Source organism: Nicotiana attenuata, unplaced genomic scaffold (genome assembly GCF_001879085.1).
Source record: "Nicotiana attenuata strain UT unplaced genomic scaffold, NIATTr2, whole genome shotgun sequence".
NCBI lineage: Eukaryota > Viridiplantae > Streptophyta > Magnoliopsida > Solanales > Solanaceae > Nicotiana > Nicotiana attenuata.
In genome coordinates this window covers 609,491-635,600 of record NW_017670491.1, presented here as the reverse complement: position 1 = coordinate 635,600, position 26,110 = coordinate 609,491, and the positions used below count along the sequence as shown (strand labels likewise).

Below are 26,110 nucleotides of genomic sequence, written 5' to 3'. Positions count from 1 at the left end.
CATGCTTCGAACTGTCCAAATTACCTAAGTTAAGTACAAACACATTTTTATGACCAACAGTTTAGGCATGAAACAATGTTGGAGAAGTTCATGCTATAGGCAAAATTACACATGAAGAAAGTTAAGGAATTATATTAAGTCATGCAATTTCAGAGAACATAGGTATGCTAATTAGCACATAATGGAATAAATATTGGAAAGGTTGAGAACTAACCAGTTATTGCTCAACAAACAAGAAAAAGAACGGCAATATGACCCAGAATCCCAGATGCGTCAAGTTCCTAAGGGTTTCAAAGAACCCAGGGCAGTGCTCACACCCAAAGAAGGTCGGAAAGTAGGAAATCTGGTGGCCTTGGCTTTCAGCCAGCCAAGAGCCAAAAATAGAACAAGAGAACAGATGAACACAAATTAAAGCCCTAATTTTTTTCCAGTGAAAAATTAACGATTGAAGTCCTATCCAAAAGGGAATGGGGGAGGGCTTTATATAATGGTAAGAATCAAATGGTAACAGAGCGATTTAAGCAACAAACAACGAAAATAATATACAAACAGGTCTAAAAAAATCAATTTAAGAGATCTGTAAACCCTAATTTTTTGGGGAAAGTAAATATCAACAGAATATAAACAAAAATCGGACTCACAGTAGAATATGACGAATATAGACGAAATAACACTCAAAAAATAGAGATTTGAACCAATTTTGGTTCGATTTTGAAGAGATCTGTAAACCCTAATTTAGGGAAAGTAAATATCAATAGAATATAAACAATATCGGACTCACAGTAGAATAGGGCGAATATAGACAGAATAACATTCAAAAATTAGAGATTTGTAGTGATTTGGTTCGATTTTAAAGAGATGTGCTTGCAATGTTTAGGCAAGCACTATAGGAGAATAGCCAGTACCAAAAAGGGGTCGAGTATGGTAAGAAATGAAGATCAAATCCCATATTTGGTGGGATTAGGAGAAGAATTTGGAGGGCGACGGCTTTACGGTTCTTCAGAGAGGGAGAGGGAAAGGAGATGAGAGGATACAGAGGCGGCGGGCAAAGGGGAAATGGGGTTAGGGTTAGGGGTTTGGTTAGTTAAAGGGAGGGATTAGACATGAGTCGTCGATCTCAGAGATCAACGGCCACGATTAAAAGGGGGTTGGGTCGGGTTACCTTAAATGGCTTGCGATCGGGTTTTGGGTTAAAGGGGGTTATTGGTTTGTGCTAGGGTTATTGGGCTAGTGTATTGATCCAAAAATGTTTAGAAATTGGGGCTAGTTTTTTAATACCCAATATTTTATCAATAAATAATTTATAAAAGTAATTAATAAATAACTAAAATATTATTTGTCCACTAAAATGATTGAAAATAATAACTTGACATTATAATAATATAAAAAGTTATTTTTGCATAAATAATGTAATTATACGTGAATATAGGCTATTATTGCAAAAATGTGCAATTAGCCTAAAAATGCAAATGTAATTATGAAAAAATAAAGTAAAATATTTAAAAACATGCATGTTGGTGTAAATAATAAGTTTGGATGATTAAAACATCATACAAATAATTTGAAGGATAATTATTGAATANAGAATTTAAGAAAAAGCTCCATTGAGGTATGTATGGCTAAAACCCCCTCTTCTTAGAAATTGAGCTCCGTTGGTGTCTATGCAAATGTTGTAAGACTAAAATTTGATTGATGTATATTGTTATTTCACATGAACTGGTTTCGCAATTATATATACGTGAAAGATGTGCGAAGAATATGAACCATGTGTTGAAATGCCTAGTCTTCAAGTCAAGATTAAAACTGAGATTTGTCATGCCAACTATGTGAAATCTTGTCTATGCTTACAACTTGAATTGCTTTTGTATGTGCCTATGATTCTAAATTTGCAAGGTTAACATTGAAAGTGGAAATGATGTGAAATGTGGCCTAGTTCCAAGTATGATGTGATAATTGTGGCCCCAAGTGCCTATGAATTGATATATGTGAAATAAAGATTGAAATGAGATGATTAATGAAAAAAGGACAACGTCTTGGTAAGACGGCTTAGCCGATCGGGCCGTGATCGGACACCATGCCACACACATGGTGGTATTGTGCTGATATTGAATTCCGAAAATTGAGAATGAGATTGTGATTGAGGTACATGTCTCAAATGAGGCAACTTGGCCGATCGGGTCGTGACCGGACTCCGCTCAAGAAAGCGGTGGTATTATGAATGATGATGAACAGTATCAAATGCCCCAAGCTAAAACTATGGAAATTATGTGAAAGTTATATGATTCTTTTATTTGATGATGTGGTGTTTGTTTAAAACTTTTGATTGTTCCTTGTGATTTCTCTCGTTCTTGTATGATAGTTCTTTCTAATGAGATGGTGTTTAGTTATACATACTAGTACTATTCCACGGTACTAACGTCCCTTTTGCCGGGGGCGCTACATCTTTCAATGGATGTAGGTGGCTCCATAGCAGACAGTGCCGATCGTAGGTAGCGGAGCATCCTCCACTCAGCAGTCTTGGTGAGCCCCTTTTTCTTCCAGGGGTAATGCCGTATGTATTTTGTTATAGATTTCCGCTTTTGAGGTATAGCCGGGGCCTTGTTGCCGGCATTATCATGAATGTCTTTTGTATCTTTAGAGCTCCGTAGACGTTTGTGTGGGTTATGTACGGGTCATGGACGGGTCAATGAACTGTGTTGTAATTTCTAAACTCTAGTTCTTCTAATTGTAATTGTATGAAATCTTGGGAACTTAACTATGGTTTAAATGTGGAAATATGAAATGAACTAGCAACGATATGTGTACGATCTTTACTACTGTCTAAATAAATAAATGAAAGCATGGTTTTTCTTGGTCATAGTGAGTTGGGTAGAAAGTGTTCAAAAGGCTTGCTCAGTTGGGTTCAATCGATTGAGCGCCGGTCGCGCCTCCCGAGGTTGGGGCGTGATAGGTTAGGTCGGGTTAATTTAAATGGGTTGCGACCGGGTTTGGTTAAAGGGGGTTATTGGTTTGGGCTGGGGTTATTGGGCTAGTATATTGGTCCGAAAATATTTAGAAATAGGGGGTAGTTTTTAAATACCCAATATTTTATCAATAAATAATTTATAAAAGTAATTAATAAATAACAAAAATATTTTTTGTGCACTAAAATGATTGAAAATAATAACTTGACATTATAAAAATATAAAAATTTATTTTGTCATAAATAATGTAATTATACATGAATATAGGCTATTATTACAAAAATGTGCAATTAGCCTAAAAATACAAATGTAATTATGAAAAAAAGAAGTAAAATATTTAAAAACATGTATGTTGGTGTAAATAATAAGATTGGATGATTAAAACATCATAAAAATAATTTGAAGGATAATTATTGAATATTTATACAATAAAAATGCAGAAAGAAATTAATTTAGGGCTTCCCAAAATCATGGAAAATTATGTAAAATGCTTGTATAGGTTTATAAACTAAATGATGGTGCAAATATACTATTTTGAAAGTATATATATACAATTTAAAAATATGACGAAAAAATTGGGTATCATCAGCGAGCCTTCGACTCCGTTCTCTTTAGCAATCCAGCAGCGTGAGAGGTGAGATATTTAGTTGCAAGTCCAAGTTCCCGTGCTAATAGTCTAGAACTTGCCCCGAATGTTTTTCTAAGCGAAATTCTAAGTGTAGCTTGGCTTGAGAAATGATTGTAGGCTCTCCTTGATCCAATTTGAAACTTGAAATATTCCATAGCCTACCAACGTGATATCCCTAGTCAATCCATTTGAGCCTAAGCTCTTTTTCATTCAATAACCACATTACAAGCCTTTACCCATTTTGTAATGACCCTCTCTTGGCACTCGATCTTTCCTTAGCATACTTGAGAAATAATTGGCTAAAACATAAGCTTGGGAGAGAGACGAGGAGTTTGAAAGTGATATAAAGGTACAAAGAAGGAGAAAGAAATGAAGAAAAGGGAAGGCAAAGAAAAGAAAGAAATAACCAAAAAGGAAAATGCCAAAAAGAAAGTGAATAATGTAAAGAGCTGAAGGGATTCAAAGAAAAGCATGAATGAAAGGCATGGAATAAGTAGAGTAGGAGAAAATGAATATCATGACTAAGAAAGAGTGACATTATGTCTCTCTAGTTCCCCCAAAGAAAAAGAAAATAACTCAAAGAGTCAACAAAGTATGAGCCAAAAAGAGAAAATAGAGTGCTTAAGGAAAGATGAACCCATTTTATTCCAACAAGTCCTACCTTGGTCCAAAAGCCATCATTACATCCCGAAAAATCCCTACATGATTTCAAGTTGAGTGAGCTTACATTAGTGGTGATTTACATGAGTAGCAAGCATATGGTACTTAGAGCCGTACTTGTAACATTCTTTTGAGAGAGATGAGCGAACTTTTCACAATCCTTGAATTGAGTGCTACATTCTAAAGTGAGATATGATAACGGAGAGTAGAGGAGGAGGAGTTTGGGATCCACAATGACCTACATGATAGAGCGAGCTTCCTTGATGAATAAAGTCAACTCTTGATGCTCTAGTGTCACATTAGAACTATTGTACTCAGTCAAATCATTGAATTTTTAATAATTCATACGTGTTGTGGGTAATTGTTTGAACCAATTGATGTGTGTTTGATTCACCATAGGCCAGCTGAAGTAGCTCTTTTATTGTGGAGGTGGAAATTACCTTATTTACTTGAGGACAAGCAAAAGCTTAAGTTTGGGGGAGTTGATAAGTAGGGATTTTGACTACTTATTTGCACTCTTTTACTTCCGTTTTAGCTCAAATTTCTTAAAGGTATTTCCGAAAACTAATGAAATGTGCTTTCTTGCAGAAGTGTTGAAATATGAGCTAAAGAGATGAAAATCAACTCAAGAAGGAATAATTTTGGACAAGGACCAAAACAAGGCTAAAAGGGCAAAATGTGGACCACACAATATTGAGTGCGGCCGCAGAACATGAGGCAGCCTCTATCAGCTTTCTTTTACAAAGTGCGGACCGCACAATTGTAGCGCTGCCGCAAAAGATGAGGTTCAGAGAGATGGACTTTTGGGCCATGAAGAAGTGCGGACCCGCACCATTATTGTGCTGCCGCAGAATCAAGAGCACGGCCACACTCAAAATTGTGCGGCTCGTAGAAGTCCCATGCTAGAGACCAAGGTCAAGAAGTGCGGACCGTACCATTATTGTGTGGCCGCAAAATCAAGAGTGCGGTCGCACTCAGAAATGTGCGGTCCGCAGAAGTTGAAGAAGTGCGGCCGCAACCTAGAATTGTGCGGCCGTAGAAGTCCAACCTGTCAAGCCAAGTTTCAAAGTGCGGACCGCACACAGAATTGTGCGGCCGCACAACCTCCGTAAGGGCAATTTTGTCCGACAATTTTAGCTGGATATAAATAGATCTTTTTTGTCATTTTTAGGTTAAGGTTGGTGCACCTGAGAATAGATAGTCATTTTTCTTTACTGTATTGGGTTACATTGTAATAGTTTAACATTTTAATATTAGATTTCTTCCCTTAATCATCTATTATTGATTTTATATTAATTTCTTCTTTAGTTTCTTCAATTTTCTCTCTGAGCAGCTAAATTTCTAGCTAGGGTTGTGACCCAACCCTAGTGTGGGTATCTAATGGGTGTTTGATTTAGGGCTTGTTTGTGATTGAGTTTGTGATATTTACCTAGTTCTTGCTTGAATTTAAGAATTAATGGTTGCAAACATTGATTCATGCCTAATTGAATTAGTCTCTACTTGAGAAAGAGGGACTAAGTCTAGGAAAACTTGGCTAACAAGAAATTGGGGTGAACTCAAGAAATTGATAACCCCAATTAAATGGTCGAATCTAGAGATGGTAAGACCCGACTTGAACATATATCACTTATTTTGTGAAATACCCATTTGGACTTGACAAAGCCAAATTGGGCAAAATCACTCAAACTACCGAGAGTTATAGAGTGAGTAATCATGTGTGATTGCAATATTGTATCCCGATCAACAAAACATGCCCTAAAGCTCTCAATCCGTTAGGTAACCATCTAGGCGGAAGTTACGACCCTAGATCTTTTATAAACTTGAAAAACAACAATACCAAAAACATTATCTCTTATCTTTTCAATTACAAGCATTAGCATAAAAATTAAAAGTAGAAAAGAAACAACTGAATATGGGGAAGTGCAATCTTGGGCACGTCATCACTAGACTAGGTATATACCTAATCCCATATAAAGCTCTCTGTGGAATCGACCCTGACTCGTGTTGGGTATTATAATTGCATTGACCGCCTCACAATCCCAATTAGTGGTGTGAGTTTGGGCGACATCATCATCCATGTGAAAAATCTATGGTGGATCCCTCCCATATAATGCTTTAAAAGGTGTAATGCCGGCAGATCTGATAAAGGACGTATTAAACCAATATTCAGCCCAAGCTAGCCAATGGAACCATTGCTTAAGATATTCTCTAGCCATACAACGAAGATATACCTCCAAACTCCTATTCACCACTTCCGTTTGCCCATTAGTCTCTGGATGATATGCGGAGCTATAGCGTAATGTAGTTCCTGCCATTTTAAACAACTCCCTGCAAAACTGGCTAATGAACGCACGGTCACGATCAAACACAATAAATTTAGGAAAACCATGCAACTTAACTACTTCCCTAGCAAAAAAAAGCAGCCACATCCTTAGCATTAAAAGGATGAGAAAGGAGATAAAGTGTGCGTACTTAGTAAGACGGTCTACCACAACCACTATAGTGTCAAACTAATGGGATTTAGGAAGACCAGTAATGAAATCCATACTTACATTTCACACACATGTTGTGGTATAGGAAAAGGTTGAAGTAATCCGGCTGGACTCAAAGTTTGAGACTTATAGCTTGTTTAGCCAAGCTGCAAAAATTAGCTTATTTTGAGAAGTGCTTTTTTCAAAAGTACTTTTGGTGAGAAGCAGTTTGTGTTTGGTTAATTAATTTGGAAAGCACTTCTAAGCAGTAATTAGTGTTTGGCCAAGCTTTTAAAAAGTTCTTCTAAGTTTATTTTTGTCAAAAGTGCTTCTCAGGAAGCTACTTTTTTCTGCTTCTCCAAAACTGCTTTTGCTTCTACTCAAAGGCATTTTTTCTGCTAAAAGCTTGGCCAAACACATCAACTTTGGAAAAAGCACTTTTTTTGAAGAAAAAAAAGTGCTTCTCAGCTTGGAGAAGCTTGGTCAAACAGATTATTATTCTTTTGATAAATTTCACACTTGGCAACGAAGTCTTGCACATCCCTTTTCATACCTTCCTAGTAAATATTTTCGGACAGCCTCTTATATGTGCAAAGATACCCCGAATGGCCACCTATTGGAGAAGAATGAAACTCCTTCAACAACCCTGGGATTCTGGATGATCCTTTTGGTAAAACCAAACGTTCCTTGAACAGTAGACATCCATTTTTCAACCTGTATTTGTTGTCTGTTTGTTGTCCTGTAATTAACCTCTGCAAGATAGAAGCCATTTTACTGTCACTTTTTACTTCTTGGTCCCATTCCTCCTTGTCTTCTTACTTCCAGACTGAAAAGGCATATAACTCTGCAGATCCCGCGTCTGGACAGTGCATCAGCCACTCTATTTTCAGCATCTGATTTGTACTATCTCAAACTTATAATCCATGAGTTTTGAAACCCATTTCTGCTGATTCTTATCCATAACTCGTTGTTCCAGCAAAAATTTAAGGGCTTTCTGGTCAGTTTAATGATGAAATGATGACCCGTCAAGTAGTGATTCCGTCTCTTGATGGCCAACACAATGCCCATTAGCTCCCGTTTATATACCGAGCATTGTCTTGATCTAGAAGAAAGAATTCTACTGAAATATGCAATATATTTACCTTTTTGCATTAAAACTACACCAACACCAAAATCCCGAAGCATCAGCTTCAATTACAAAAGGTTGAGAAAAATCCAGCATCGCCAAGACGGGTACTTGAGTCATAAACAACTTCAATGCCTCAAACGCTTGTTGATCTCATCCCTCCCCCCCCCCCCCCCCCCCCCCCCCCCCCCCCCCCCCCCCCCCCCCCCCCCCCCCCCCCCCCCCCCCCCCCCCCCCCCCCCCCCCCCCCCGCCCCCCTCACCCCCCCCCCCCCCCCCCCCTACCCCAAATTTTTCTTTAATAAATCTGTTAAATGGGCAGCAATCTTACCATAATCTTTGACAAACTTTCTGTAGTACACAGTGAGTCCCAAAAATCCCCGCAAAGACTTGATATCTCTAGGAACTGGCCAAGATATCATACACTTAATCTTGGAGGGATCTGCATGCACTCCTTTAGAGGAGATGATATGGCCCAAGTATTCAAGTTTAAGCTGCCCAAACACGCACTTCTTTCTTGTTGATTACTAGTTGGTTCTGTTTGAGAATATCTAAAGCAACCTTCAAATGTTCAAGATGAGAATCATAGTCTTTACTGTAAATCAAAATATCATCAAAGAATACTAAAATAAATTTCAGCAAATGATCCCTGAAAATATGATTCATCAATGATCGAAAAGTCGAGGGTGCATTGGTCAAGCCAAATGGCATGACCATGAACTCATAATGTCCCTCGTGGGGTGCGGAAAGCTGTTTTCGCTTCATCTCCAGCTTGAATGCGAATCTGATGATATCCCGACTTGAGATCCAACTTGGTAAATATGGTAGCTTCCCCTAGCTCATCAATGCATGGTATTGGAAAATTATCAGGGACTATGATGTCATTAAAAGCGGGATAATCCACGTAAAAATGCCAACTTTCATCTTTTTTCTTAATAAGTAATACCAGATTAGAATATGGACCATTACTAGCCCTAATGATTCCAGAAGCCATCATCTCTTTGACCAAACGCTCGATCTCAGCTTTTTGAGAATGAGGATATCGGTACGGATGAATGTTTGGTGGTTGTGTTCCGGACTTAATAGTAATAGCATGATCCCGAGAATGATGTGGTGATAGACCCGAAGCTTGGTCACTTACTTCTGTATAATCAGATAATAACTCCTCAATCTCCTTTGATGTTAAAGTTGTTTCACCTTCATGTACTACCTGATTTAACTCAATCCAGAATCTTTGGTTCCCTTTCTTTAGCAAATTGTTCATAGCTTTTAACGACACAACTATCCAAACCATGCCTGGATCCCACCGAAGCAACTCCATTCTTCCTGCATCTTCAAATTTCATGGTATGAAGTTTCCAGTTTACCCTCATCTCACCCAAACTGGCTAACCATTCCATCCCCAATACCACATCAGTTCCAATTAATTCAAACAGAAAACATTCTTGATGAATTTTTACTCCCTGCACGTCCAACCTCAATCCTTTGCATACTTCATTCCCACTGACTTGTTGACCATTATCAACTGTTACTTCAAATTTTTTGGCCTTCTTAATAGGTAATTGCAGATGACGAGCAAGGTTGGAAGATATAAAATTATGGGTAGCTCCGCTGTCCACCAAAACTATCACGTCGTGCCCTTGAATTTTTTCCACAAGTTTCATTGTTCTTTCTCCAGTAAGGCCCATAACCGAATTCATATTCAACACCATCATAGTAGCCTTTTGTTCTCCTTCATCTGCAGCCTCTCCGACGACCTCAAAGAATTCTTATGTTTCCTCTTCCTCTGTGTTAGCTGCCTCTGAAACAATCAAGAGGTTAAGTTGCTTAGTCTTACAATGATGGTTAGGGCCAAGTTTTTCTTCACATCTGAAACATAACCCTAACTCTCTTTTTCGGGCAATTTCTGAATCAGACAACAATCGTCCCTCGAATTTTGCTGCAGAAGACACGTTGAAGCCAGTTGGCTTTGTTGAAGCATGCAATTGCGAATCAATGTTGCGTCCTGCTGCTCCGGCTCTTGAATCACGTGCTTCAAGTACGTTTGTAACCCGAGAGTAATTGGGTCTAAATCCACTTGTTTGTTGCTTGAACTGCCTCTATTTGGTTCAAAATTAAACACCTGAACTTGCTCCAAAATAGAATTTCGATCCTCTACCTTTTGAGCCATACAAAACACCCTTGTAATCCGACCCTTTTCGGACCCCGCATATAACGGGATCTCAGTGCATTGGGTTGCCTTTTTTACCTTTTGAGCCATCTCCATTATCTCCCTCAATGTTTGAGCCCGCAAAAGCATCACTTCTGCTCGGATTTCCTCTTTAAGACCATTCAAAAACACTCCAGATAACAGTCCATCAGATTCCTCCCTCATAGAACCTGTCACCTTCTCAAATTCTTCACGAAACGCTGAAACAGTGGTGTTCTGCTTTAGCCCCATTAAGACAACATATTGGTTGCTCTTTTGCAGATGATAAAATCGGTTCAGCAGCTCTCTTTTGAAGTCTTCCCAGGTTGGAAATGGTTGTCTAGACTCTAATCACTAATACCAATTTAAAGCTTTTCCTTCTAACAAACACCGTCTGCCTGCAATCTTTCTGCTTCAGAAACTTTATTCATTGCAAAGTATCGTTCCACTCTAAAAATCCATCCCATAGGGTCCTCTCTTTCGAAAACGGGTAGTTGTAGTTTCCGAAATTTCTTCCCATCTTTTTCTCCCGCCAAGTTAACATTACTTCCCTCTTCTTGGCTTCCCAAAGTTTTGGTTTGAGAAGGAGATGCTTCTGCAATCAGAGTTCTCCCTTGTGCTTCAATTCTCGCAAGAGACTCTCTCATTTCTTGGAACCATCCTTCCAGCCTTCTAACATCTTCTCTTACCCCAGACAAATTAGTTTCCACTTGCTCAACTCGTCCCTCCATTTTACTCCTTATCATACCCCGAACTTCATCGCTCTGATACTAAATTGATAGAGTTTACTGCCCAAGTAGAAAATAACAGGAAGAAATACTAATGTATTGCACTGAAAAATACAGAATCTACTTCAACAAAGTTTGAGAATAACCACTCCAACGCTGATAACTTCTAAATTATAGCATATAACATTCTAGACTGAATAGAAGATGACTGAAATCAATACTAGCGACACATAACCAAAATACATATTACTAAGATTACGAGACATGAAATTTCTAGACATTCGAGGATTCTTTATTTTCTGTTGAATATTTCTCCCCCTACTACTTCCTTCTTTCTCCAGATAAAACTGCTACTAAGTTTTCAATTAGTTATTTTTAGCCCTCATGGAATAACTTTTTATAACCTGAGGCTTATCAAGACATAAAATAAATTTGTAAAGGGTTACAAAACTAATTGACTCGAAAATTTAAGGCCTTTTAAATTAGTAACATGAATATGATTTAAGTAAGCTCTGTATCATATTAAATCAACGTACTTTTTTGACAGATTAAATTTAATGCTCTTTCTTCCCTTTACGTTTTCTACTAAAACCTGTTACGTCCATTCCTTTCAAGTGTGATGTGCAAAATATGAGACAAATTAATTTTCTAAAATCTATCTATATCCATATGCTCGCAAAAAATTAAAGAGCATTTCTTATTTTTAAAAAGTTTATAAGGAAAACTAGTTTTCAGCAACTTGACTAATACGAATTAGTTTTTAGTAGATCACAAAAAAGGAAAATGATATAAGCAAAGAGGCTTCTTCCGTTTTCTGGCCTTAAACATCTGTTTTGTAACACCTTTTCTTTTTTCCATTTTTTCTTTCGGAATTTTTGTTTTCATCCTTTAACGTATCTTTTGGTCCTAAATACTCTCAATTTAAAGAGACACGAGCAGGCCACCAATACTTGCAACTTGAAAGCAATATTATAACAGTAAGAAACCATTTTCACATATAATGTTAGGGAAATCCCTCAATTTTCTGCCTTCTGCTCTTTCTCCAGTTTCCAATAATGAATAATAAAACAAGAAGATCACTAGCTTTGATGTAAGCTTATAGTGTTTTCTAAAGCAATGATTTCGGAATAACTTGTACAATATTTCCTTGTCTCTTTTGTTGACTACTAGTATTCTGAGACAGCTCTTAAACTCTATCTGAAAGCAGAATGAATGACAAAATCAATCATGTCTTTTAATTCCTTTTCACTGGCTGAGTTGTGAGACCAAATCCAAAGGGAAAGAGGGGATCATAATGTCGATCGCCAACGTTCATAGGAAGCTGGTCAACTGACTTGAACCAAGTACGAGCAAGTTTACCAGTGAAACCATAGTCACCAAATAAAGCATCTGCAACACCTTGGCCTTCAGTCCCCGGAAGCCAAGCAGCGACAAGAGCATCTATCTTTTCGACATAGGGTTCTAGCACGACTGGACGACCAGAGACGACAACTACAACACATTTCACAGCCGCACACACATTGTTGATAGTGCTAGGACCAGGTTCTGTTATTGTAAGATTTGTGCTATCACCAAACATCTCTGCATACGGGACTTCACCTACTATAACAATCGCGTAGGAGAATTCGTTGGACTTCACAAAATTTGAATCTGGATTCTGCTCATACACTACTTGCGTAGCAGGATCCACAGTATTCTTGATAGCACTTAAAATGGTGGTTCCTGCCAAATTCACAAATACATCAATTTCTCTCGATTATGCTTCACGAGTTTAACTTCTGCTACAGGGACATGTAAAGAACTTTTACACTATAAGGTTACCTAGAAGAAAACTACAAGTAATCGTCCTCAAAAAGTGGAATTAGTAACCTAGAAAAATGTCATGTTGCTGCTACAATAGGTTAAAATTAGTGTAAAACTTTTTACGTTGTTTGTGTATGTAAGTTAAATCCGTGCTACAATGAAAAGTCGCTAACCTCTGTTTGATTAAAGAAGGATATATATTCATTAGTTATCTATGAGAATTGGTACTTCTAATACGAAAAAGCAGACTCCTTATCAAAAGAGGGCCCAAAACTGTTGTTTGTACTAAAACCTGAACTACAAAATATGAGAAGACATACCAACTGTTAAATCATTGCCCGGGACACCCTGCCATTCTATCGTCCAGCCTCCACATTGGTAACCCAAGTTGTCCGCATGAGTTCCAGCTACAAGTATCTTTGGCGCTTTCTTTGGAAGGGGAAGTAACGGCTGACTAGTGCTCTTTCCGTTCTTCAAAAGCACAAGCGATTTCCTTACTGCTTCCCTTGCCAATTCTCGATGCTCCTATAGAGAAGCGGTGAAGCACATTATATCGGACACATAAAAGAATTAGATCCCAAGAGTTGAAAACAGTTACTGGGTAGCAAAGTTACCTGGCTACCTAGTTGGTTTACATAGCTAAGGTCAGCTAATGGGTTCTCAAAGAGACCCATGGTAAACTTAACTCTCAATATCCTCTTCACGGCATCATCAATTCTGCTCATGGGAATGATATTATCTTTCACTAGCTGAGTTAGAGTATCAATAAACTCTGTGTAGTTCTCTGGAACCATAATCTGCAGCGTAGACGAGACAATCATCTAGAGTATCTAAAACTGTCATTTTGATTTTAAGAAAAGAAAGAACCTAGATCAAACTTAGCAAACGAACCATGTCAATTCCTGCCGAAACTCCAGCTTGAACTGAATAAGTGTAGTTAGCATGAGGTGGGCTAGTAATCCGATCAATGCCTTGCCAATCCGAAATGACAAAACCCTGAAAAGATACAGGCCAAAATAGGCGGTTATACACGGATATATCCCTACTTGACCTTAACTTAATGATTCTGAATGAGCTGAGTTAATCATTCTTACCCTGAATTTGAGCTTGTCCTTTAGGAATCCAGTTACAAGATCTCGGTTAGCATGCATCTTTTTCCCGTTCCAGCTCGAGTAAGAAACCATCACCGTTGAAACACCCTTTATGATTGAATCATAATATGCAGGCATGTGGATGCCAAATAAACCATTTGAGTTAATTACAGTACTATTTTCATCGATCCCGTTCACTGTGCCACCATCTCCCACAAAGTGCTTGGCACAGGCTGCTACCTTTGACCTTAACCAGTTAAAAGTTCAATTAAAGGAATGTTCCACAACAAAGGAAGATAACAATAGAAACATCAGGGTTGGTGCTTAGAAGCAATTCAGAATAGTCATGTGAATATCCAAAATGTCTAGAATTGTTCTAGTGCCAAAAACATTATCTTAAGCAAGATTAAAATTCACTATAATGTCCAATTTTGTAAACGAGAGAAGACTTTAGTACTCCAAAGAATTTTAAAAATACTCTCAGATAATAGACTCTACATTTTTAATGAAATGGACAACTGAGTGCACTGGAGGAAAAGATGTGAATTCACGAGAGAGGTAGCAGTTTATGGTGTGTTAAGAACTATTCCGAAAGCTGAAAACCAGAAAAGGCTATGTTTTATAATTAAAAGTTTGAAAAAACACCAAGATAATCAAAGTTAATTGATTGACTAACAAAAATATGTCAAAAAACTTGGCTGTAATGTGATGAGAATGCAATTCTGTCAGTGATTAGCTAACTTAAAAAAATTTAGGTTAAAAGATGGCGATACATAAAGCCTGCGATATGCAACGACCATTGGCTGATTAAGTGTAATAACTCATAATCCTGAAGACGATTATGAGATTCAAACTATTCCAAGATCATGATAAAGAAAATAACGTGATTAAACCAACTTGAATTTAATTATACTTGATCCAAAGATGAACAATATCCAAATTTGTCAAAGGTCATTGTCACGATAAATACTGTGCTGGACCATGATATTGATAGGACCAGTTATATGTTGTAACCAACAAATATGGGTCAATGATATTGATTCTAAGATCATCAAATCCAAACTTTTCCAGTTTGACAGAGAACTTCCATGTGAAGGAATTCAATGACATAAATTCTAAGATCACCAGGTCCCACCTATCATGTGGCCTTCTCAGTGAAGTTTTATGCTTATCAAGTGGTTTGTCAGATAATAGTCATTCTGTTTTTTCTTTCTTGTTGAAGTAATCTTCACTTTGTTTTTTCCTCATAAGAATGGGATTAGCGTATACCATTTAATGGAAATGGTAAAGGATGAAGATGCGAACTGATAGACATACGTACTTTCCAGCAACAAAGGGAACACCCTTGCGAGAATTAGCTGGCAGATCTCCTTGTAAACCAGGAATTATCTCTGTCATTGCTCGTACAATCTTATGATCTTCGCTATAGCTTTCGTAACAACGACCCCACCTAGGATCTCTACATACCTACCATAACACAGTTATTCAGACATCAAAGAAATAGAAATGCAACTTTACTAAAAGTTCAATCATATCATATCAACTTACTGCAATGCAAGGGGAAAAAGCATATTGAATTCCCGTGGCTCTAACTTCAAGTGCAGTTGCAGCCCCAATCCGCTTTAGAAGATCAGGGTCCCTGCATTAAAGTAACAAACTTTTAACTCATATAGGTGAAAAACAAGCATTTTAGGCTATAATCAAAATCCAGTAATTCTTAGAAATGCCTATTATTATAAAGGATACCAAAGCAACTTGTGTTTGCAATTATAAGAGATGCAACTGATCATTAGGAAAAGCGACATAATGGAATAATTTACTTTTTGGAATATAATCGACCTCAATGCCAAAGATGAATTCTTGATCCTAAAATTTCAACTGTTTGACAAAGTGGAAATTAGTTATTGCGCATCTTTATAAGCAAACTGAAAAAAATGAGCTCTCACTACATTCTTAATACTACCATATTAGTACCTTCAGATAACAAGAATCACATCCATAATTCTTAGTAATAATTACTATACTTGCCTGGTGACACCAAGCCCAATATTGTGAGGAAAGATAGTAGCATTGTAGACATTATTGTGGCCGTGAACTGCATCAATCCCATAAATCATGGGAATACCAAGGCGGGTCGAAAGAGCACCCTTTTGAAGCTCATTCACCATGTTGATCCAATCCTCAGCAGAGGCCTTAGGTGCTGGAACACTCCCTCCACCACTCAATACACTCCCTGCCAAAATTAATTCTAAGTATGAACTCCAATATGTAATACAACAGTATATATTGAAAGCATGTCCTCTCCCCCATGTTTCCTTTAAATGCCTATGTATTGCAACTCCCTCCGTTTCATATTATATGACAGTATATGACGATGTTTGATTGGGCATGAGTTTTGAACAAAAAAAAAAAAAAAAGACTTGACGCATAAGCTAATAACATAAATAAAAAGCCCTTAGAATGTGTAGTCATAAACATGACATGTCATATCTACTCATTAAAGGTAAAAGGGATATCATAAAATTAAATAGTTTCCAAAAATAAAAAAGATGTTAATCTTTTTCGGAACAAATTAAAAAGGAAAAAGTGTCATATAGATAGATAGTATAAATTTAGGATAGTCAATCACTTTTCTGTAATTTGTATGCATATACCATAAGTAGTTAATATACACATAAAGAATGGATTTTTCAAACATCAAATGTGCAAGATTCTAGTATCACTGATGAATAATATAGAATCAAGCACTAAAAAAAAGGGCATCTCAATCTAACGAGTAATAGTTATTCAAACATACCAATAAAATATTGCTTCATAACATCAGCTGTGGCAACTTTCCTCTCAATCTGGGTCATCTGACCAATCTTCTCCTCAAGACTCATTCTTTTCATTAAGTCCCTAATTCTTGCACCCAATGGCTGTTTTGGGTCCTTATATTTTAAGTACTCAGCCTCTGCAACCACTGCCCAGAGGCAGAATAACACAACTAATCCCATCATTGGATTTGAATATCTCCCCATTGTTTTTCTTTTTTGACCTTCTGCTAAAAAGAGCACAACCATTTTAAAGAGGAGTATATAAAATAAAATGTGAACAAACAAGAAACAAGTTGGTTAAAGAAAACAGCTATGAACAAGAAATGGATAACTTACTTGTTCAGCTTCTACTTTGATGAATTAGACCAATGGTGAGTGCAAGTATATATACACATGCATATTGAGTGGGAAGGGTAGTGGGGTAGTGGGGGTTGGGGGTGGGGTGATTAAGAAGGACTCTAAAGAAGGACTTTGAATTAATTTTTTAATAAAAAAGGAGGACTTTGAATAGAAATTTGTTTGTATTAAAGTGGACATTTCGGTTAACGTTTTCCGAGGTAACATGTTCTGATACGGAGTTCTGTTGAGATTTCGGTGGGGACCATTTGGAAAAGCAATCATATGATAGGGAAATTGCAGATAAGGGCTTGGTAGTTTGGAAAAAGAGAAATAGAGGTCCTAAGGAGTTGAAAAATGACAATCAAGTTAAGTTTTAATTAAAGCAAAAGTGTCATTTTTCAGTAGTCTAATTGGGAATGTGAATTATTGAAATTGTATTGTTAATATTTGACCGAAAAGAATGTTGGATTGGATAACAACAGAATCTTTGCATTTTGGTAACCATGGATTAAAAGGATAAGCTACAATTATCTTTATTAAAAAAATTATTCAAATCAATAATTTCTTAACTAAGACACCTCATTTAATAATTCAATACATATATTGTACAGTGAATATTCTTTACAAATCAAGCAGTCGAATTATACGTAACCTAAACTAGAATAGTCAAAAACTAAATAAAGTTTAACCTCTTAAAAATGCCAAAATTTCACGGTATAGTCAGTTTTCGGACTGGTCAATCAAAAATAGCCAGCGTTTACCAAGTCAATGAAAAATAGCCACCGTTTTGCTGCAATAAAGACCGGTCCAGCATAATATACTGGAATTCGGTGCACTTGTGTATGAACTCCAGCATATTATGCTGGACCGGTATACTTTGCTGGCTCCAGTATAATATACTGGAGACTGGAGCACTGGTGCTCCAAACTCCAGTATATTATACTGGACCATTATACTTGCTGGAACTCCAGTATATTATGCTGGAGTTCTAGTGTATTTATGCTGGAACTCCATCATATTATGCTGGAGTTCCAGCATACTATCCTGGAACTCCAGTATAATATGCTGGAGTTCAAGTATACTTATGCTGGAACTCCAGCATAATATACTGGAGTATTTTCCGGGTTTTGAACAGTGTTTTCGCTCAGATTTATCTTTACATAAAAAGTGGCTAAATTTCAATTACTTTTGAAATTGGGCTATTTTTGAACGACCAGTTGTAAATCTGGCTATTTTTAAAAATCACCCCTTAAAAATTGATCCATATTTGGATTAAGGCTTGAACGAATTAACCACGTATCCTATTTTTCAAATTAGGACCCTAAAATTAGATACAATCATACAAACTAATGAGTATGCACAATTATCATTTCACAAATCCACTATTACACAAATTTATTACTAACAAAATAGATTTAATAAATAAAAAAAGGCAGCATGGTGCACGCATCCTACATTCACGCGAGATTGAGGGAAGGGTCGGGGTGTGATGTAGACAACCTATCCTAATGCAAGCATTAATGGCTGCTTACACGGTTCGAACCCGGGACCTATAGGTCACTGGAGACAACTTACCGTTGTTATAGGTCACAAAGAGATAACTTTACCGTTGTTCCAAGGCTCCACTCCAGATTTAATAAACAAAATAACAAAAAAAAAAAAAAAGACGTGGAGGACTTGAGATAAAGATGTGGTATCAAGCATATGGATTTCAGTGATTTCACCTTGGGTTACTAAGGTATACTGATTAATTTTATAAGAGAAACATAGTATTTGCCATCTTTTTTTTTTTTTGAATTTGAAATCAATTTTGGTAAATTATCTAATTTTATTCCTCATTTTTGTCATAACTAGAGAATTGCCAAATTAGAGAAGATTCATTAGTGGAAGTGTTAGATTATACAGTTTGGGACTTGAAAAGCCAATAAGACCAAATGATTAATGGTAAGTGGTATTTCATAGAGCTGTCAAACTATTGAATGCCACGCTTTACTTAATTGTAAATGAAACTAAAAATCTATTGTATTGGTATCTAAATTGAAATTTAAATAGACATTATGTCTAAAAAAATAATACAATGAAAACTAGTTAGAGTGGATTCTGAGATTGCACCAACACCAAATTAGAAGAGAGTTGAACCTATTTTATGCTACTTCCGATTCCAAATATCTAACATTTTAATAAATTGAACTTGTTTTAAAGTATTTGTCATTTTAAATAAACAAATCATTTATTACTATTTTCTTCTAAATCAACCCTTAGTGTTTCAATTAATGAAGTATTAATTAAATAAGATATTTAAGGGGAGATAAATGGCTATTTAGACATACTTTTAAGATTAAAGCTATTAGATGTCTTTACAAACATCTTAACATACAGATATATGAACTGGGGGGAGTACTTCCTTCATTTCACCACAATGAATACAATGGTGCTTTTCCTTTACTTTTCTATGTTTCCCTTCTTCTATTCTTTAAGGGAAAACTAGAATTGTTCGATACAAGGCATAAGCAGAGCTCTAAATTACGATTGAACAGCAAGTAAAAGACCAGCGGAGGAGATTTAGCTCTTGACAGGCTCAGTTGTGAGACCAAATCCGAAAGGAAACAAAGGATCATAATGTGGATCACCAACATTCATGGGAAGCTGGTCAACCGACTTGAACCAAGTGCGCGCAAGTTTGCCTGTGAATCCATAGTCACCAAACAGAACATCAGCAACACCTTGGCCTTCACTTCCCGGAAGCCATGCAGCCACGAGGGCGTCTATATTTTCAAGATAAGGCTCAACCACGACTGGACGCCCAGAGATGACAACCACGACACATTTCACGACGCTGCAGACATTAGTGATGGTACTGGGACCAGGTTCACGTATCGTAAGATTTGCACCATCGCCAAACGTCTCTGCGTAGGGTGTTTCACCTACGACAACGATGGCATAGGAGAAGTGGTTGGACTTTACAAAGTTTACATCTGGATTGTCCCGGTAGACCACTTGTGTAGATGGATGGACTGTGTTTCTCACAGCAGGTAAAATTGTAGTTCCTGTATGTGTCCAAATATATGAGATCTTGTTCAGTCTGATGCCACAAGAACTAATATTCCCATTCACAGATTTTGACAATGAAATGGCACTAAGTTTTATGAGTAAATTTATTAACATGAGACGAAAAGGGTTTAGATCATTCTTCAAACAGTGCATAACTTGCAATCAGGGGCTGATTTAGGGGCGCTGCAAAATTACTCTGTACATATAAGGCAAAATCCGTTTTATGCTTCTATATATTATATTTTGAATCCCCTAGTCACAACCAAAAGCATAGCTCAGTGGTCAAGGGGGTTCAAAACTTGTGTAAGGTTGCTGGTTCAATTCCCACTAGCCATAGTTCCTTTTAATCTTTAAACTTTTTTTTTAATCCTGCCTCCGCCACTGCTTGCAACTTCTGAAAAGCAGAAATATTTGGTCTAAAGTTTGTAGAGGTGGCCAGGCAAACCCATTCAATTCACCTTCCCGTTTTACTCCATCCCGAGTCACATTAAACTTCGCCGAAGAAAAAACTTTACCATGTCTAAGAATAAAGTAAAAGATTAGACTATGTTATATTACTCTTGAATATTGATGTCACCCTTAGACGAACTATTGCACTCACCATTTTTAACTAATAACAAACGTATTTTTAACTAACTCCACTGAAACAACTGCTGCTAAGGTTCTTTCTGGATCTCTGCTCTAATCAAACAGCCATCTAAATTAGAGGCACAGTTGTTTTTTAACAGAATTCTATGACGTCGAAACAAATATAATGTGCACTACTAATAGCTCAGAGTAAACGATTGAGTTTTATTTGTACTGAATAGAAGTGCCAGATGAAAGAAAAATAAAAATTTATCACAAACACATCAAGAGGTTGCGAAGCAGGAGTCTCAATAGTTCGTACCAACTGCTAATCAAGGATAAGATTTTGATCCGCACTGCCTTAAAGAGCTGGGAAGACTTCTAATTGCAAGATAACAGAGAGATACCTGTGGTAAGATCATTGCCTCCAATTCCCTGCCAACTCCTAGTCCAGCCTCCGCACTGGTAACCCAAATTGTCAGCGTGACTACCAGCCACAAGTATCTTCGCCACTTTTTTTGGAAGGGGAATGAGTGGCTGACTAATAACTTTCCCATTCTTCAATAGTACAAGTGATTTCCTCACTGCTTCTCTTGCTAATTCTCTATGTTCCTACAGAAATAATTTAAGTTGATACAAAAGGAACTAAGTCAAGGTAGATAGATCCAGGTGAAGAAAATTCACATTCCAGAAAGGAAACTTGTGATTTTGACAGAGGTTGTCTCACATCCTCTTGGGAAAGGCTTGTCATGATAAATTACCTGGCTTCCTAATTGGTTCGCTAAGCTGAGATCAGCCAATGGGTTCTCAAAGAGGCCCATGACAAATTTAACCCTTAATATCCTCTTAACTGCATCGTCTATCCTGCTCATAGGGATGATATTGTTCCTGACTTGGAAAGCCATATCATCAAGAAATTCAGTCACGTTCTCCGGGCCCATAATCTGCGACAATAAAAAACTAAGTTCATTAGGAAAGTGAAAATTAATTACAACTTGAGTTGACTAATGCTGAGCTAATGGTGTCAGGTGACAATTTAGAGGGAAATGACGAGTAATTACATATTCTATAACAGACAACTTCGGTATTAATCCTTTAGACTGACCATGTCAATTCCAGCGAGAACTCCAGCCTGAATAGAGTGAGAGTAATTCGCATGGGGTGGATCAGTAATCTTGTCAATACCATTCCAATCTGAAATGACAAAACCCTGAAATAAAGACCAGCATAAGATATGACGATCAGCAATCCTCCCACTATAGTTAGACCAATAACATAGAAGAGAATTGCTTTTTTACTCTGAACTTGAGCTTTCCCTTGAGAAAACCAGTGATCAGATCACGATTAGCATGCATCTTTATACCATTCCAGCTTGAGTAAGATATCATTATTGTTGAAACTCCCTTTATAATGGAATCAACATAGGCAGGCATGTGGATGCTAAGTAGTTCATTTGCACTGATAACAGTGTTATTTTCATCAATGCCCTTGACAGTGCCACCATCGCCCACAAAGTGCTTAGCACAGGCTGCTACTTTAGTCCTAAAGCACATTTGCAAAAATAAGGGATGTTCAGTGATAAACACAAGTCACTAAAAAGAACTTTTCTTAACTATTCCAAAGCAATTTATACTCCCTCCGTCTCAATTTATCTGAACCTATTTCCTTTTTAGTCCATGCCAGAAAGAATGACCCCTTTCCTTATTGAGATAACAGTGTTATTTTCACCAACTTTCAATGCAATGAACTTCTGAAATTCAGGCCACAACTTGATTATTTGCGTCCATACTCCAGTTTGTGAAGGCACAGAAATTGCACCAGGTGTCCCAGAACTCATTTCTACCATATCTAGTATCGACTAATCGTTTCCATAACTCCTCTCTACTGTCGTTGTATCTTAACAGCCATTTGAACAACAGACTTTTATTATGAAGTTTTAAATTTTTCACTCCCAGGCCACCAAATTTTTTATCTTTTATAACCTCCTTCTACTTGCACATTCATGCGAATGTGGTTGGTTTTAATCTTGTCTAATCTTGTATATCCCAAAGAAAAATTCTGCATATAATGAAGGTTAAGAGGACCATCGTAGATAATTTATAATGCCATTATCACACTTTATTATTCTCACTTGACTAGGAAGGAACATAAAATTTTTGATTCTTCATTATATCAGACTTTTTCCATACTAAGATTGAAGTAAAAGTTCAATTCTTGTAAGTAATGGTTGTTTTTCATTTCCTTTTTGGCAAGCTATGGTTGTCTAACATCCTCGAGAACATCTAAAGTTTTAGAGAAGGATTAATAAATTTGGACTTGGGACGAAATAAAAAGAAAAGATAAATTAAGTAAATCGTGATGGAGGAAATAAATATTATTTAGTGGAATGAAGTAACAGACTTAAGAAGTATTGTTAGAAGCAATTTATCCAATAAAATAAGTAACCAATGTCATTGGAGAGCATACTAGATAGATGTAAAGGTTATATGTGGTTGAGGATGTGTACTGAAATCAAGAAGGTCACAGTTAGTTGAAAGTTAGATCACAATTCTCCTGAAGTCAAATGAAGTTACATTTTTCTCAATTGGCTCATCCAATTTCCCCCAGAAAGGCATATTTAATTTCATTTATAGTTCTAACATGCCAATGAGTTTACCAAACAGAGTCAAAAAGGACAAGGATGTGAAAGACTAGAGATTCTTACTTTCCTGCGACAAAAGGAACACCCTTACGGGAGTTAGCTGGAATATCTCCTTGTAAACCAGGAATGATCTCAGTCATTGCTCGAACAATTCTATGATCTTCGCTGTAGCTTTCGAAGCACCGACCCCATCTTGGATCTCTACAGACCTATTATAACAGGTATCAACCAAAGATAAACACCCAGACTTGTGATGAAAGTAATCAAATGAAGAGAATACCATACAGGCTATGTTATGGTACTCACTGCGATGCAAGGTGCAAAAGTATAAGGGATTCCTGTAGCTCTGACTTCAAGAGCAGTCGCAGCCCCAATCCGCTTCACAAGCTGGGGGTCTCTATTGCGAAGTTGAGATAACTCCGAGTATCAGTATATGAGATGAAAGAACTTCAAGAGCAAGTTGTAAAATAACCAACTAATTGGTTAAATCTCTTCTTTCTCTCAAAGAAAAAGGTTAAATCTCTTCTATTTCCTTGTTTGACATGCAAATAAAATATACGGCACAATATATTTCCAGCCATAATTTTGAAGCCACGCTTCCACCCTCACAGCAGCAGTAAAGAGAAACAGGGCAGGAAGTCTCAGCAACCCCATTTATGTAAGCAAAATTACTGAAGGTTCAAAGACACAAATTTTGCAACGCAAGATGTAAATTCAATTTTCCTCAAGAGTATCTAATCATCACTAGTGGTCAAATACTCAATCTCTAGAAACGACTCCTGATTACAGACACTCTTGGAGATCTTCTAAATTAACAAGTCAGCCCCACCTCCCAAGTTTATGCAATGTGATTCCATGGCTTAGAACATAAGGAGAAAAAAATCAATTTTTCAAGCCTAACAAGTCCAAAAGTTGAAGCATAGACTATATATCACAAACACTAACCATGTATATTTATTCTAATTTCACATTCAGTATAAAAATTTACAAGAAGAATGCCGCTCAATAAGTTGCAAATAATTGTTACTACCATTTCCTTTACCTTGTGACTCCAAGGCCAACATTGTGTGGAAAAATTGTGGCTTTGTAGACATTGTTGTGCCCATGGACTGCATCAATTCCATAGATCATGGGAATACCAAGGCGTGTTGAAAGGGAACCCTTCTGAATCTCATTAACCATCTTTACCCAGTCCGCAGCAGTAGCCTTTGGAGCTGGTTCGCTTCCTCCAAGACTCAGTACACTCCCTGCCACAATCAAATCATTCACACTTCACTAAACCAGAAAAGGCAGGCTTTCATTCAACCACCACGACAAAGGCGAATCCAAAATGTTAAGTTTGTGAATGCAGCGTTACACTGCACCTAGTACTCTTTTGCAGCAAAGTGGCGGAGCCAGAAATTTTAACGGGGGATCAACAAATTCAAACCTGACCTAAAACAATTTCTGAACTACCTCCCTTATTTCAAAGGGATTCAAAAGTTCATATATATGTGAAATTTTTGTTTTTACTCTATTAGCACATTATAATTTTTCAACAGAAGGGAATTCAATTGAACCCCCTTTCTTGGGTTGTGGTTCCGCCACTGGTGCCAGCGGACTATAGTCTATATATATATATATATATATATGAATTATAACAAGTACCATTACTACTATGTTTCAATCCCAAGCAAGTAGGGGTTGGCTATATGAATCCTCACCGACCATGTTGCTCCATTTAAACTCATCTTGGTGCAATATTGTACAAAACAAAAACAAGAATTACTACTAGAAATCTCGAGATATTCACTGGCAATTTTTAATATATACACATTTATATATTCAAAAAAATCTTCAAATGTATAACTTTTTAAAATTTTAATAAATGATGGTAATGTAAAACTTCAAGATTTTGTGAAATGCTTACCAATGAAGTATTTATTCATGATATCAGGTGCAGCTAAATGTCTCTCAATCTGGGTCATCTGACCAATTTTTTCTTCAAGACTCATTCTGTTCATCAAATCCCTTATTCTAACATTCAGTGGCTGTTTTGGGTCTTTGTACTTCATGCACACTGCTTCAGTAACAACAGCACACAAGAACAACATCAGAAAACCCATCATTATTGTTGTTATTGCAAATTTCCCCATTGTTAATGCCTAGAGTGCTCTCCACTATAAAAGTGGAGAACTCAAATGAATAGCTTTAACAAAAAATTTTAAGGATAGGAACTGAGTGCTACTGCTATCTCAGCTCTATTCAGTAGAACATCAAGTTAACAACAAAACAAAAAGAAAATCTATTCCTTCTCTCTTACTTTATATGCTGCTGGAGAGAGAAAATGAATCAAAATGGTCCGTCCTTATGTTAGAAAAATAGAAGAATATGGGAGAAATAATTAGGCGCTAGATAGTGTAGTCAATGTCATTAAGGAATTTAAGTTTTTCAATTTTATTGTTGCAGGTATTATGACAGAATTTTTTTAAGATTCTACAAAGCCTCTAAATTCGAGTATCAGCAATAACTCAAATCCACTAGAACAAACTTTAGAAAATTGTAGATAGCAGAAGAGAAGAAGATGGAAAACTTATTAATTTTTTTATGATGAGTTTCCTTTTGGAGAGGAATGGGGAATTTATAAACCCGGTATGTTAGAATTAGCATATTCAACCTTTGCCAACAGGCACATTTTAAAACCAATAATTACCTTTTTGAATTTAAAAGAAAACTGTTAAAAATGTTTCTCTGGAATATAATTAAAAAATATTTTTAGTTAATTAATAAAATAATATATGAATAAAATATTAATTTCGCACTACTTAATTGATCCAAAGCCCAAGTGTCCAATCTTGACTATTTATAATATAGTCATATTCCAATTTCCCTCCAAAACATCCTCAAAAATATTCAAACTATATAAGACAAAGAAGTGTTTTTAAATACCTCTTCCTTTCTTTCTTTTTTGAGAAAATGCATAAAAACCCCATTCAACTGGTCCTGGAAAATCATTTACACACCTAAACTTTACAGGTGTCTTAACACCCTACTATTATTA

At 36.8% G+C, this 26,110-nt stretch overlaps 2 protein-coding genes across 3 annotated transcripts; both read right to left on the bottom strand.

Annotated features, from left to right (window-relative positions):
* Positions 1–11,709: 11,709 nt before the first annotated feature.
* Positions 11,710–16,903, bottom strand: LOC109240179 (beta-glucosidase BoGH3B-like). Its single transcript, XM_019406816.1, has 10 exons — positions 16,809–16,903; positions 16,454–16,696; positions 15,685–15,889; positions 15,205–15,295; positions 14,978–15,123; positions 13,660–13,903; positions 13,457–13,561; positions 13,180–13,362; positions 12,886–13,090; positions 11,710–12,484 (listed from the first exon to the last, which is right to left on the bottom strand). Exons 2-10 carry the CDS (start codon positions 16,674–16,676, stop codon positions 11,997–11,999), a joined length of 1,890 nt encoding a protein of 629 aa, XP_019262361.1. The 5' UTR covers positions 16,677–16,696; positions 16,809–16,903; the 3' UTR covers positions 11,710–11,996.
* Positions 16,904–19,115: 2,212 nt separating this feature from the next.
* Positions 19,116–25,454, bottom strand: LOC109240178 (beta-glucosidase BoGH3B-like). Of its 2 annotated transcripts, XM_019406815.1 has the most exons (10): positions 25,373–25,454; positions 24,980–25,129; positions 24,113–24,317; positions 23,377–23,467; positions 23,134–23,279; positions 21,728–21,971; positions 21,535–21,639; positions 21,191–21,373; positions 20,837–21,041; positions 19,116–19,858 (listed from the first exon to the last, which is right to left on the bottom strand). In XM_019406815.1, coding segments are annotated over exons 1-10 (1,815 nt in total). In that variant the 5' UTR covers positions 25,374–25,454; the 3' UTR covers positions 19,116–19,373. The 2 variants fall into 2 exon arrangements, with proteins under 2 accessions (XP_019262360.1, XP_019262359.1); XM_019406814.1 differs by lacking the exon at positions 25,373–25,454 and having other exon boundaries at positions 24,980–25,366.
* Between the last annotated feature and the right edge of the window lie 656 nt (positions 25,455–26,110).

What these genes read in the sequence shown, in the direction of transcription:
- LOC109240178 (XM_019406814.1), bottom strand. Translation starts at nt 25,205, where the DNA reads ATGGGGAAATTTGCAATAACAACAATAATGATGGGTTTTCTGATGTTG. An exon ending in GTTCCTTTTGTCGCAGGAAA is followed by an intron (nt 21,972 to 23,133) that starts GTAAGAATCTCT and finishes AATGTGCTTTAG; the next exon opens with GACTAAAGTAGCAGCCTGTG. An exon ending in CGAACCAATTAGGAAGCCAG is followed by an intron (nt 21,042 to 21,190) that starts GTAATTTATCAT and finishes TTATTTCTGTAG; the next exon opens with GAACATAGAGAATTAGCAAG.
- LOC109240179 (XM_019406816.1), bottom strand. Translation starts at nt 16,676, where the DNA reads ATGGGGAGATATTCAAATCCAATGATGGGATTAGTTGTGTTATTCTGC. An exon ending in TATGAAGCAATATTTTATTG is followed by an intron (nt 15,890 to 16,453) that starts GTATGTTTGAAT and finishes TAATTTTGGCAG; the next exon opens with GGAGTGTATTGAGTGGTGGA. An exon ending in TAAACCAACTAGGTAGCCAG is followed by an intron (nt 13,091 to 13,179) that starts GTAACTTTGCTA and finishes GCTTCTCTATAG; the next exon opens with GAGCATCGAGAATTGGCAAG.